General features: G+C 39.2%; 1 protein-coding gene across 6 annotated transcripts in view; it reads left to right on the top strand.

Moving 5' to 3' along the window:
- SLC8A1 (solute carrier family 8 member A1) overlaps positions 1 to 13710 on the top strand; it is a 475767-nt gene that overhangs the window by 405420 nt on the left and 56637 nt on the right. Inside the window, exons 4-8 of one of the 6 annotated variants that reach the window (XM_042445609.1) lie at positions 1427 to 1533; positions 6744 to 6764; positions 9289 to 9306; positions 10617 to 10631; positions 12163 to 12231. In XM_042445609.1, the coding sequence (XP_042301543.1) occupies positions 1427 to 1533; positions 6744 to 6764; positions 9289 to 9306; positions 10617 to 10631; positions 12163 to 12231 (230 nt within the window). Of the gene's footprint in view, positions 1 to 1426; positions 1534 to 2450; positions 2555 to 6743; positions 6765 to 9288; positions 9307 to 10616; positions 10632 to 12162; positions 12232 to 13710 lie in introns of all 6 variants that reach the window. The other 5 variants (XM_042445610.1, XM_042445613.1, XM_042445612.1 and 2 more) reach the window with 5 other exon arrangements.

The raw sequence follows: 13710 nt of genomic DNA, 5'->3' as shown, positions 1-13710 counted from the left end.
TAATAGATCACCTAGCATCTCTTTCTGAATGATGGTCTTTCTTTTTCCCAGCAATCTAAGGATGTCTGATTTTCCAACTTGTCTTTACTAATGATACTACCACTTATTTTCCATTTTTCCTCTGCTTTATTTCTTTTACAATATTCCTGACTGGGGATGAAGGCAGCTTTGGCTAACATCCTCTTGACTAGAGGAAAGAGAATGGTGGGCCTGTAGGATTCCAGCTGTTGGTGCTCTGGGCCATATCCCACCTTTCCAAGCCATAATAAATATACTGAAGGGTCCAAAAGCTACAGTGGTGCAATACTTTTTACCAGGACATACTGAAACATCCCAAGTACTGAGCAAGCTTACTTGTTCCTAGAAAACCCTCTACAAACTGAAGATTAAACACAACACTGGAGGGATGGGGGACATACTAATGTGCAATGTTGTGTATGTTCTTTAGTACACAAATTGAGTGGATATTTGCACTTTTGAAGCAGAGTGGATTACAGTGGATTCATTTTGACTTAAGCAGGTATGCACACACATCAATGCAGGATAGATTGTAGAACAGTTATATTAACTTAAAACTGAACATAAAAAAATTAAAGTGCACACAGATGATGAGGAATCTCACTATGATCACTTGAAAAAGAATCTGAGAAAGCAAATGGCAAGAATACTGTGTGAAAGCTAGTACGCAGGAGAGAAAATCAGCATAACCACTGGAAGATGTGGCAGTCTCCATAGTTCCTGGAGAATCAACTCACAAGAGTCTATAATCTATTTATGGGACTGCACACATAAAGTAGGCAGCTCTCTGGGCACTTGGGCAAACAGGTTAGATGTACCTGGGCAGCAATACACAACTGGAAGTGTCCTGGGTATAGCAACAGCTGATATCCAGAAAGTATAAATCTATGTGGGTAACAAAAGCAACCATATAATTCAAGAAGGGGAGAGAAACAGGACCTGGAAACCTGGGGCTGTTACTTCACTAAGATGAATTAACAATATATAGGTTTACTGAAGAAATTGGAAAAGTTAGTTTGTTTCCTTACAACTCCCAGAATCCTGCTATTACAAGTGCCACTGTGGCTGGTGATGAGATTTTGAGAGCTGTAATCCAAAACAGTAACTTTTCCAAGTTCTGGATTGTGGTAGTGATGCCCCAGAGAAATGGTGCTTGACATGTGTTATATGCCCTAATGGGCTTCAAGAAACTGTCCTACCCTGCAGTGAATTTCAGAATCGGTTACGCACCATTTGGAGTATTGTAACAACAGTGCCATCCCTTCAGCTGCACAATGGAAACCCCCCCCCCCCCCTTTAATTCTTTGAAATTTTCTATTGTCTTTGCATTCTTCTCTTCTCCCTTTCTCTGCTTTTTCCTCTGCCTGCTGTACTCTTGAATCTCTATTCTTCTTCTTTTCTGTTTCAGCAAAACGATATCAATCAAAGTAATTGATGATGAGGAATATGAGAAAAACAAGACCTTCTACATTGAAATTGGGGAGCCCCGTCTGGTGGAGATGAGTGAAAAGAAAGGTGGGGGATCGGCTGTGTAGGGCTTAGCCCTACCTGTATGCACCTGTCCTGATCACTCATGGATGCTTGAGTTGGCACATTCCAGTTCATAGGATCGCAAAAACACACATTCCATTATCTATGTAATTGGGCAGAGAACTGAGTTGCTGACCAAGGAGCTTACCAGTAGTGTGTTCTCAACTATGCCTTTTCATTACCTCAGACACATTCTACACCAGAGGACACCCAATATTTAAAATATACATACCACATTGTTATGCCTGGGACCTGAATGTAAGCCTTTTGCTTTTGACAGTAAGCTGCTGCAATATGATAAATAGAATTCTACCTAAGAAAACTACTTTTAAAAATTTGATCCACCATGAAGCAAATTACATGGTCTTCTGCAGGCAAGACAATAGCTCTTCTCAGCCATTTATCAAGGTTTGGCACAAAAGGCACCAGCCCATCATCACATGTGTTTAATCTCACAGAATGAATGCCTGAAAAAAGTCTGAATCCACATTGAACTCAATGCATTGTTATAATGAGGATTCCAGGCCTAAACAATGAAAAAGAAATCTACATTTTGATGGATGGTGGACAGATGGATGAATGGACAGACAGAGGCAATGAAGTCCAAATCAGAAGCCAATTGATTGATTAGTTACAAAAACTAACAAAGACATAAACTAGGTTTTTTTTACTTCTGTCAGGACACATAGACATTCTGATCTATCTTATTATTAATCCATACTGGATCAGACATCCAGAACAGAGGTTTTCTGCTCTTTTACATACATAAAAGGTGGGGATGTGTGTCCAGGTCTTCCATTGTCATCACAGTCAACCACCATTTCAACTGGTCAAACTTAAAGCATGTGTGCTTGTGTGTAGAATGCCAACCATTTGTTTGCCTTTGTCTTGTGTTCCCACAGGAAATACATTACCCTTAGAATACTTGATCGTGAGGAATATGAGAAAGAGTGCAGTTTCTACCTTGTGCTTGAGGAACCAATATGGATACGAAGAAGACCGAAAGGTGTGAGAGTAAACCCAGACAGCTCACAAGAAACTGGGACTTTTCTCTGTGTGTGTCTCCCTCCTCTCACAACTTTCTTACTCAGCTTCTACTTAACTTGCCATGACTTCCGTCAAGCTTAGCAATTTTAATTTTGTCTCTCTCTTCCTCTGTCTTTTAAAAAAAAAAATACCATTCCTATTGGGTATTTTATCCCATTTAAACATTGCATGTAAATTAAAAGTCTACAATAGGTCCTGCAATGTGGATAATATAAAATCCAAATGAGATGGCATGGGTTTTATACCTACACAAATTAAAATCAGAACAGCTTTCTTTCTCATAAGGGTGAGTTCTTACAGTACCTTCTTACTGAGGCTCAGACTTCACATTACAGAAACCCTCTGATGAATCTAGGCCATTAACTGTACAATATCCCCTTACTGTACAGAATTAAGTATAGAATATCCCCTTAACTGGGACACAGTGTGTCATTGTGGTCTCAGTGTTGGACTAGATTTCAGGAGAGCAAGATTCAAATCTCTATTCCACCATGGAAACCCATCAGAAGACCTTGAGCAAGGCACATCAGAAGACCATGGCCTAAGAGGAAAGCAACAGCCAATTGCCTCTGAATAAATATTACCTGGAAAGATACAAGAGGGTTGCCATGAATCAGAGTCAACCTGAAGGCATGCAACAACAATATTCCATTAACTGTAACCCAAGTTCATACTGCTGTGTCTCTCTGTGGTCACAGAAGGACCTATGGAGGTCTACCTCTCCCTGTTAGGGATGTTGAAGACCCTCCTCAGCATTTTCTTGCCTTGTTTTAAAGAAATTTTATTGCAGAGCTTGGAGAAGTTGTCTTTCAGACCACAACTGGCCATGGCTGAAGGTATCCAAAAGGTAACTTTTCTAAGGTTTGCCTTTTAAAAATCCAGCTCAGGATTCTTAGCAGTACTGGGTGGCAAGGTCTAGCTACCTTTTTAATTTCCCTCATCCTGCTCTTTTTCAACATCATAAAGTTGAAAGTAAATAGGCAAAACGTGACTGACGAAACTGGCAAGGCCATGAACTCTGAGCCAGCACCTCATCATAGGTATAATGAAATCTTATGTCATATGTGCAGATCTTATCTCTAGGTCACATAAAACAAATGTTCTTCTAATCAGCTACAGATGTATTTTACAAGGAACCCTCTTCTGCTTGCCCTCTTTAAAAATACAGACTTTGAATTAACAGACATTAAGTAGAATTGTTTTGGATTTGCTGACAAACTAATGCATTACATATGGCATTACAGTGCAGTTCAACCATAAACTGTATATGTGTCCCGAAATAAAATAAATTGGGCTTGGAATTATAACAGTTTAGCTTCTCTAAAATTAAAAAGCAGCATTGATGCTGAGGATTCAATAATTTGCTGTAGTGCAGTGGACCTCAGATTATAGAACAGATCTCAAACTCTAGACAGGAGAATAGCAGCTGGTGGTTTCTGTGCCAATGGATCTGTGAGTCTCCTCTGGATTATAGTCCAAATCTAAAAGAGCTGTCCAAGGTGCTGACTGTGTTTTGTGGCACCTTAGGTATTTCTTTTAAAGTTTAGAATAATACCTGTATTGAGGCCTCACTGACATGAAAGCTATTTGCCACCACTAGGAGCAGATCTTCCTAGATCAACTCCCCAATTTGAGATCCAGTACTGTAAGAGATTTTGGAAACTGGCCAGTCATGGATTTTTATTTTTAGTGTATATTATTGTATGCATCTTCTCAACTGAAGGAGAAGTGCAGTACAATAGCAAAGGCTTTGAATGGCACCTAGACTTATGGAACTGAAACCGACAGCTCACCTATTCCAGCCTTTCTAAAATGTATTTTGTTAAACTGCTATTCCCTTAGGGTGACTCTTCACTGTTTTATTCCACATACAGATCCTCACTTGTGTAAGCAGATATGTGCATTTTTCAGATGTCTCTTTTTGTGAAATGTGCTGGAAAGCAGATTCTTTTTTTTCCCTTCCAGACTGGGATGAAAACAAATCAGCCCTCTGAGACAGTTTTGTTTGAGTTGCTTTCAGAGAATGGAGGGCCATTTGTAAAAGTGGTCCCTATCTATGAAATATATAGATAGATGCATCTCATTTGCATGTCACTCAAATGGGGTGCATAGTCTTTTTTTTTTCTTGTCTTTTTTTGCCACCAAATATCTGCCAAAACTGTTTGATCAGAAGCAACATTGGAACAAAAGAAATATCTGCATACACCAGCTTCTGCCCAACCTGTTGTCTTCCAAGTGTGCTGGTTGGGGACAATGGGCATTGTAGTCTAAAAAATTTAGAGGTCACTGGGTTGAAGAAGACTGAGACACACCAAATGAAACAAAGCCTTTCTGAAATCATTTTCTACTTTTTTACAAACTATGATCTACTTCCAGTTACACAGTATGCATATATCTTCATATGCAGATGGGTATCTGTGTTAAACCAGAATGAGAGAAGTCCTTAGGTTGATAACGAATAGTAGCAGTAAATAAAACATACTGTTGTTGGAAAGCTTGGGGGTCTTTTTAAGTATTTTGCTTTTCCTTTCAAGACAGTTTCTGGGATAGAGCTTTTTTTTTGCCATCTCTGACCAAGGCATAAGGCAAGAATGATGACTGTCAGTCAAACTATTTGTTTTTACTCCTCACACCCCACTACAAATGCCAACCCTATTTGAAAGTGTTGTAATCACTGTGATTTCTCCTCAAGAAACACAGTTGGGCTGGTTTTGTGCAGGTGCCAAGAAAGAATCCCTTGTTAGAGAATCTCTAATAGATATTGTATGACTCTTCACAAAAGCACTATCTGGGTTTCTGTAGAAGTAACAGAAAGCAATGATAGATAAACCAGCAGAAGTTAGTTATGATCGTAGTTGATTTTCATTTATCAGAGGGCCCTGTGCTCTTTCATTTCCTGCTTTGAGGCTTCCTTGTTTTTTCTTCCATTATGCTGTCATTCCCAAGGGTCCTCCGAATTGGGAGTGGCTCATCTGGTAGGATAAGCAGCCACTTTTTGAAGGAAGGAGTCAGTGGAAGACAGTGGCTTCCATGTTGTTCCATCCACTCTGGCTTTTAGGTTTCATCTGCACTGGATAAATAATGCAGTTTGAAGCTGTTTTAACTGCCATTGCTCAATGCTTCTGGGATTTGTAGTTTGTTGTGGCAGCATAGCTCTCTGGCAAAGACGGCTAAATATCTCACAAAACTACAAATCCCAGGATTTCATAGCATTGAGCCATGGCAGTTAAAGCAGTGCCAAACTGCATTATTTCTGCTGTGCAGATGCAGCCTGTTTGAATGTTAAAGGAGCTATCCAAGGTCCTGAACCCATTTGAGAACTATCTTGGTGTAGTGATTTGAGCATTAGGCTATGACTCTAGAGGTCAGAATTCAGTTCCCCACTCAGCCATGGAAACCCACTGGGTGACTATGGGCGAGTCACACACTCTCAGCTCCAGAAAACACCTTAGGTTCACAATAACTAGAAGACATACAACAGCAACAAATTTTGAGTTCAACAAAACCCCAAGAGAATTCACCACTGACCTGGATGAGGTTTTGCCAAAGCCCCAGTTTTTCCATGTAGCTCCTTCATTTCAGGATTGAAGCCTTGGGCAAAAAGGGAAACACGCTTTGCAATGCTGTCCTTCAAATGTTTCAGAACCAAAACTGATCCACGTGACAAGGGACATATAGATGCCTCATTCTCATGTTATAATTCTAGACATGAGAGTGCTTAAAACATTTTTTTAAAAACCCAAAGTAATAAAGAAAGCTCTTACAGATATCCACTGGGACATATTTTTTCCTCAATCTCTGGCAGAGCTGTGACTGATGCAAAAGTAGGATCCATATGTGGATCCAGGAATTCATGTCACCTAAAAGTTGGGAACACAGAAGGCATTCTTAAAGGTTTGTCTCTGACACCATAGGAATAGATCAATGCATTTGACATTTCCCCACCATTTCACAGCCCATCCCCATGAAATGTGTCTCTTTCCATTATTTTTCATGCTCTTTTTCTTTGTAGTAATGGTGTCCTGCTTTACAGATCTGCATTCTCTCTGGCTTCCTGGATCTGGAGCTTTTCTGTGGAAGTTCTCTTTAATTTCATTGCTCATTGTCTTTTCTTCTTCTGTGTTTGTCCCTCTGTGTCTTCTCCACAGCCCTGTTGTTGAATGAGCTTGGTAAGCACTGCATTTCTTGGATTTCTTTTTGGTTGTATTTCTTTAATCAGTTGATGCATTTTATGTAAATTGATGGTTTTGTCCTTTTTTCCGGTTTGTTTCCTTTCTTCCTTTCTCCTTAAATGGTTCTTTCAGGGGGGATTGTTAATGCAATTTAACCAAGTGAAAATAACTGGTGTCATATTTTTCCCTTGAATTTATTCTCAGTATCTCCAGTTGTCACTCAGATTCAGTATGCCTTTAAACTAAAATCAAGGTATTAAAGATCTGATGGAAATGTATATTGTAGGTGAATTATACTGTGATTTTTTGAAATATCCCATCCATATAGCTTATTTACAGAATCACAGATATATCAGGCCAAAATTCAAATGTTTGTCTAATACACTGAGAAATAGTGGAGATTTTAGTTAAATAGTGAAGATGTGTAGCATGTGCTGCTAGCTAATGGCCCAAGGCGGAAGCACCTCATCCCAACATTTCAAGGTGAGGGGTCCCACAAACATACTTGGTCCATGGGTAGCATGATATAATTCAGGGTTCCCTATAAATAAATGAATGGGGGGGGAGGAACCTATCTATTTTCATATGGCAACCGAAAGATAGTAATTATAGGGTCATTTAAAAACAGAATTTGTGGCCCAACAAAAATAGCAGAAGTTCCTTGTTTTTTATCAAAACTTTGTTTCCTTTTGTAAACATAATTGAGAGATTCCAGTTTGTTTGTAAAAAGAGAGAGATTTGGACTAGAGCACTGGTGAGCAGGGAAGAATGTAAATATTCGTTTTTTCATTCTGAAATACTCTCCCAAAACAAGCAACATTGCAATATCATTACATGCATATGCGTGTAAAATACCACTTGGGCATGTAGTGAACTGAGTACTTGGGCTTAGTGAACTGAGCAAGCGTTTCACAAGATGCACTATATTTATCTCATTGGGATCCATGCATTAGCCTCCCAGTTAAATTATATCCCTCTTTATGAACAGCCTTATGAAAATGGTGGGACATTCAAAGGCAAAACTCATTGTTTTGTTTGGAGAGCTGATGCCTTTCAGTAAGTATCTTGAGTTCTATCTTCCAACAGACCTTGGAAAGGTTACTTTATTGGACTACAATTCCCCAAATCCACCAGCGAACATGATCATTTTGCCAAGCTAACTGGGCAGTTGTAGCTCAAAAGTAAGTTTTCCCAGCTCTGGTTACAAACTTCATAACTTTTGCCCAGTTATGAGGGCTGCAGTGTAGCGAGTCAGACTAGTATCTCATTGGCCATCTTTTGAAGTGCATTGGAATCAGATCATCTATGTGTGCCTGTTATAGAATAGAGCAAAAGTACAGCTCACATACACACGCTGCTCCCAAAAGGAGCTGCTTCATTCAGTTGAATGGGCACCATGACAACACAGTGTGAAGGAATCTAGGGAGTTCAGCATAATGCTTTGTAGAAAAATAAAATATGTAACAGATCATATCCCATCTATTAAGTCCTTTTTTTCTATTTGGGACACAATAATAAAGTTGAAAATTAAATGAGCATACCTTTGCATTAGAAAAAACAAGCATAGGAAGTTGCTGTATACTGAATGAGACCAACCATTCTCCATGGTCTTAGCCTGATGCCTTTCCCAGCTTAACTTGAACAGAACTTGGAGATGTAACATTTTGCACCACAACTTCCAGGATCCCTCAGGTTGCTTGGCAAGTCACCATGTTGAATGTGGGGTCCTGGGAATTGTGGTCTAAAAATAATAAAAACTTCACCTATTTGTACACTGCCTTGAAGATGGGATACAAATTCAATAAATTAACTGGAGGTACTAGGATATGTAGCTGTGGGCTTCTGGGTCCAAAACATGGCTTCCCTGTGAGCTTTGGCAATTAAGAAAAATTAAAGTAAGAAGAAGGATTTTCCAAGTAAGATATATTTTTGAAGAGATTTACCCATTCTTGGGCATTAGGTGATGCCTGGCCATCACTAGGCTGTCAGGCACAAATCTCCTCATCCTGAATCCCCTATGAACTTTGTAACTGATATCATGGCATCTCCAAAAGCAGCAGCCAATTAAATCAAATGGACAGACAATAATATCCCCAACACAGTAATATCATACTGCACAGCTTGAATTTCTAGAAGCTACCAAGGGAAGTAGAGGAGATGCAGTGATGCATTCTCTATAACATCTAAATTTGATCTAAACTGAGCAGGGAAACAACAATGTAGTCCTACCCATTTCAGTGGAACTTATTCCAAGGTAAGTGTTTATAGGACTGCAGCCTCACGTTTTCAAGGTTCTTCTTATCACTTCCTACTTGTTGATATAATTTTCTACACGTGGAGAATATTGATAAAAACAATTTATTTCTCTTACACATTTGGCATTCTTCCTTGTCCCCCATGGTTCAATGCCCCTGCAAAGACATTTCTAACTCATATTTAGGATGGAAGTCTGAGTTATGTAAGTGACACATACAGATGTTAATTTATTTCATTTTTTCTCTCTTTTCTACCATTCCTTTAGGTGGCTTCACAATAACAGGTATGGATTTTTTTTAATTGCCTCTTTGCTCAAATATATGTTTCTACAGTTAGAGTCTTCCTCTGCTGCTTTTTTGTTCTCCTTTTTAAACTTGCTAAGACAGACTAACAAAAGAGCTTTATTCCATATCTGTAAGATTAAGAAGACTTTATGTCAATTGCAAGAACAGATGCAGCGTGCTAGGGATCAATAGTGGGAACTTGCTATAGACCTCATTTCCTATTTACACAATTTTCTGAGGCATCTCATTGGCCGTTGGAGGAAAAAAGATGTTGGGCTAAACAGCCCTTGGGCCTATTACGCCAAGACTTTCCTTATGTTAAAAAGGATAGATTTACTTCGATCTCTTAGAGGCCTAAATCTGGTTATAAATCCCAGCTACAGCAGATTCTCTGAATCAATGAGAAATTGATAAATGAACCCTTAGGTGAATTTCACTGATTTTAATGGGTCTGCTCTATTTCAGACTAACAGGTGGATTTAGGTCAGAGAGACATGGACTGTAGCTGCCAAGACAAATCCTGCAATGATGCAGAGTTTCTACTTACAAAATATTTGAAGATGCATTAATTTAATGAACATATTAAATATCTCTATACATTCTGAGACATGAGATAGGCAGGACCATTACACTGGAAAAGAAAGTTGACACAGACCTCAGGCCATGCCCCTGTTCTGCACAGTAGGGTCTCAAATCTTGAATCCATCCCTGGAGAGGAAACAGTGCAAAAAAAACAGTCATCAGCAAATGAAAAATACAGAGCTGGCATATAACAATCACTAATAATGAAGATACGTCAGACCAGTAGGCATTTCATTTTGTTTTGTTTATATATTCAAAGCACTTGTTTATTATTACCAGGTTTCTTGTGGTGATGCACAACAGATAAAAGTATTTAAAAGCAGATTAAAACATTTATATAAAAAGTTTTTAAAGCCAACATTATTTAAGAACAAATTAACAGACATTATTAAAAATTGGTTTTAAGGACTAAAAGCTACACAGAAAAATACAATTCTGCCCATCCACGAAAAGCTCTCTGGAGATTAAACCAACCTGACCAGTCCAACTAGCTTGGAAAGGAATTCCATGATTGAGGTGCTATTACTGACAAAGCCCTGCTATATATATTCACCAGCCTAGCTTTTCTAACTGGTGGGACACACAACACCTCATATTTGACACACTCATATGAGAATCTTTCATGTAGTCTTCAGATATCCTGCCTCCAAGCCAGGAAAAAGATGGTGTTTCTTTGCTCTGTTAGCTAACATCTTGGCTTTTTCTTGTTTATGTTTTTCTAATGAAGGGAAGTGTTTGAATGGTAAGACATCGTGGTCTCTTTTATGTACACCCAGATTAATATTAAACCCACAAAGTAGTAACTATTATATACACATGTTTTAATGGAGTGTGATCTTTCATTTTCACAAACTTAACATCACGCATAGAGGAAATTTTGAGAAATAGTGAGGCGATAATGCAAAACTGGGTATTATACTCAGCACCAACCTCAAGCTAACACTGCCTCCCAAGAACTAACCCAACCTGACCCTGCTTAATTTCCAACTTCCCTGGGGCTTACTCCTGAGTAAATATACAAAGTGAAACCAAGTGCTTCCAGGGTTGTGTAATGACACTCTTTCTCATTCAATGAGTGTTTCTGGGGTTCCAGATGCTGACATATTCATCTTAGAACCATTCTGTGCTTTCCTATTTTTTCTTCCTTCTTTTTTCTAGTTTCAAAAAAAAAACTGTTAAGAAGAAAAAGATGAAATAGCTTCATCATGTATTTAAATTAGTATTGCAAGCATACCTCTATCTGGAAAACATCCTAAGTATATTTTCTGTGCTGTGTGAAACATCACCATTCCTTTATATTCCAAATTGTATATCAGACACAGAGAGAGAGAAAGACACCTTATCAATAGAAGTCTTATCTATCAGACTTACTAAAAAAAAGGATCTTTTACACTCTTTATTTTCTCAGTGTCTGCTGGAAGACTTGCCAGACAGATTTAAGAATGCTCTTTTATTCTCTACCTGTTGTTCATTTCATGCTTCTCCATCAGTGCTGGACAGGTTATCTGATACAGCCCTTTACTATGGGGGTAAAATAACACATTGTACTTTATGCATTTCTTGTCACTATGTTAATTTCTCTAAGCAATGTGTTCAGCATAGACATGGCTCTGAGGAACCCTCAAAGAGATTAAAATTGCATAGGAAACAAAGGACAATGATAAAGACTGTATCAAAATGTACAATTTCCTTTTCATTGTAATCATTTTTCCCTCTAAATGGGACAGAAGCTGAAAAATTGCAATGGAAAAATAGATTTTCATTAGAAAGCCACTGTCTGAAAAGCAGTGGGTTTGAACAGTTGAACTACTTGAAATGTAGGACTTGATTTATAGCTCTGTTTCTTCAAGTAAATGTAAGAAGACAGAGTTTAGAAAAGGGTTTTTGTTGCTGTTGTTCCCAGAATCCCTAAGCCATCATTGCTGTACTGGCTGATAGTTCTGTAGTCCCAAAATTAGCTTTTCTGATCTCTGAAGGCTAGGAAACCCGTAGCACTCCAGCTTTTGTATTGCAACTCCTATTATCCTTGCTCACTGACTAATGACTGGGGCTGATGGAAAGTGGAATCCAGCAACATTTGGGAGCCAGTCTAGTTGGCCACCTGTGAGTTTGCTGTGGAAATTTATAACACCAATAACCTTATGTGAAGTTTCAATTCACTGACTCATAGATCCGTCACATCTAACAGAATCTAACTGCACAAGAGACTAAATCCACCACCAAAGCACAATACAGCCTGCTGACTTTTACTTTTTTGCCAATCATTTTGCTAGGCCAACCCGTCTTCAGGAAGGTTCATGCTAGAGACCATCCTTTTCCTTCTACTGTAATCAACATTCAAGGTATTCCAGTTTGCTAGGATTCCAGTTGAAATAACGTGTAACCAATTGCTTTCAGCCTTGTGTACTGCTAGTGCAGGAAATGGAGGTGGATTCCAAAGACAAATTAGGTCGCAAATGGAATAATGGGCAAATTCCTGCATTTTGAATGTTCCCCAAGATCTCCTGCATGCGGCAGACAGTCCACATGGCCCTGCTTTTGGAAAGGATGATTCTGCTTGCTCCACATACTGTAAGCCTGCCAAGAAGGGCCAGCTCTGTCATTAGGCAGAGTGAGGCATGGTCATATTGGCTGAGGATGATTGAGAACTAGAGGAGCTGTACACACGGGTCAACAGGCCCATGTTCCCCCCCAGCCTCAAATCATCCTGTGCAATAACCCCAAACTGGGATTGGGCAGACTGGATGCTGATCTAGCAGTTCCTGACCAACCCCAGTCCAAAAGGCCCTTATTTTTTAATCGCTGGCTGTTTTTGGTGGAGTTTCTGAGAAACTGTGATGTGACACCTGTAGATTGGAACGCCATACGCCCCCCTTACGTGCCGCCACCACTACATTCCCTGAAAGGCCCCAGTCACAACCTGTGATGGGGGCTCACAATGACAACAGCTCAAAGGCACAGCAATAATAATAATAGTAATAATAATAATAATACTTTATTTATATCCCGCTTTTCTGTTGCCAAACAATCAAAGCAGTAGACCAGTGTGTGAATACCCACCTGTTGCCATGCTAACTCAGGTAGGTACCAGGGATGGCAGTGGGCTAGAACCAGGCATGGGATACCACAGGGTTGGCCTGTGGTATCCTGCCCATGCGTTCAGCCTCAAAAAAGTAACTTATCAAAGCTCTTCCTGTTCCAAGTTCTTTTAGTAACATGACCCTTAGACTCCAGCCCTTGAACTTTGCTTTGCTCAGCTTCTCAGTTTCAGTTGCGTTATGTACCCAGCCAACAATAATGGAACATGGTTTTCTTGCCTTCAGTAAGAAATAAGGGAGTGGTGGTGGTGGAAGATATTCTGCAGTTATCATAATGAATAGAAAGGAATTGCTGAAGAGTGAAAAAAAGAGAAAAATGTTCTAAAAATTATTCTACCCCACTCTTTACTTTTTTTAAAGCACTCACTATACAGTACTCATAATCAGAGTGACACACACACATTTTCCCCGTTGTGTACTTGATGGCAAGGGATGAAAACAACCTTAGAGAAACAGTTTGCTGACCGGCCATTTGGGCTGTAACTCAGGTCAAATTTCTTTCCCCTAAAATACAGAGCTCAGCTTTAGGCCTTTTGAAGATTTATGGGCAGAAAAACCAACCCAGCAGTTTTAAAAATCTAATTGCTTTCTAGAAGTCATTTCCAGTTACTTAGTTAATCCTTTATATTACAACCATATAACCATGTAAGTTTCCCCTCAGTTGTCCAAAAGGAAACAAAACATGAAGGTCAGCAATAAGATTAAAGGGGGAAATACCCAAGG

Source organism: Sceloporus undulatus, chromosome 1, assembly GCF_019175285.1.
Source record: "Sceloporus undulatus isolate JIND9_A2432 ecotype Alabama chromosome 1, SceUnd_v1.1, whole genome shotgun sequence".
NCBI classification, from domain to species: domain Eukaryota; kingdom Metazoa; phylum Chordata; class Lepidosauria; order Squamata; family Phrynosomatidae; genus Sceloporus; species Sceloporus undulatus.
Note: the sequence above shows the minus strand (reverse complement) of the source record. Positions and strands in the feature narration are given on the sequence as shown.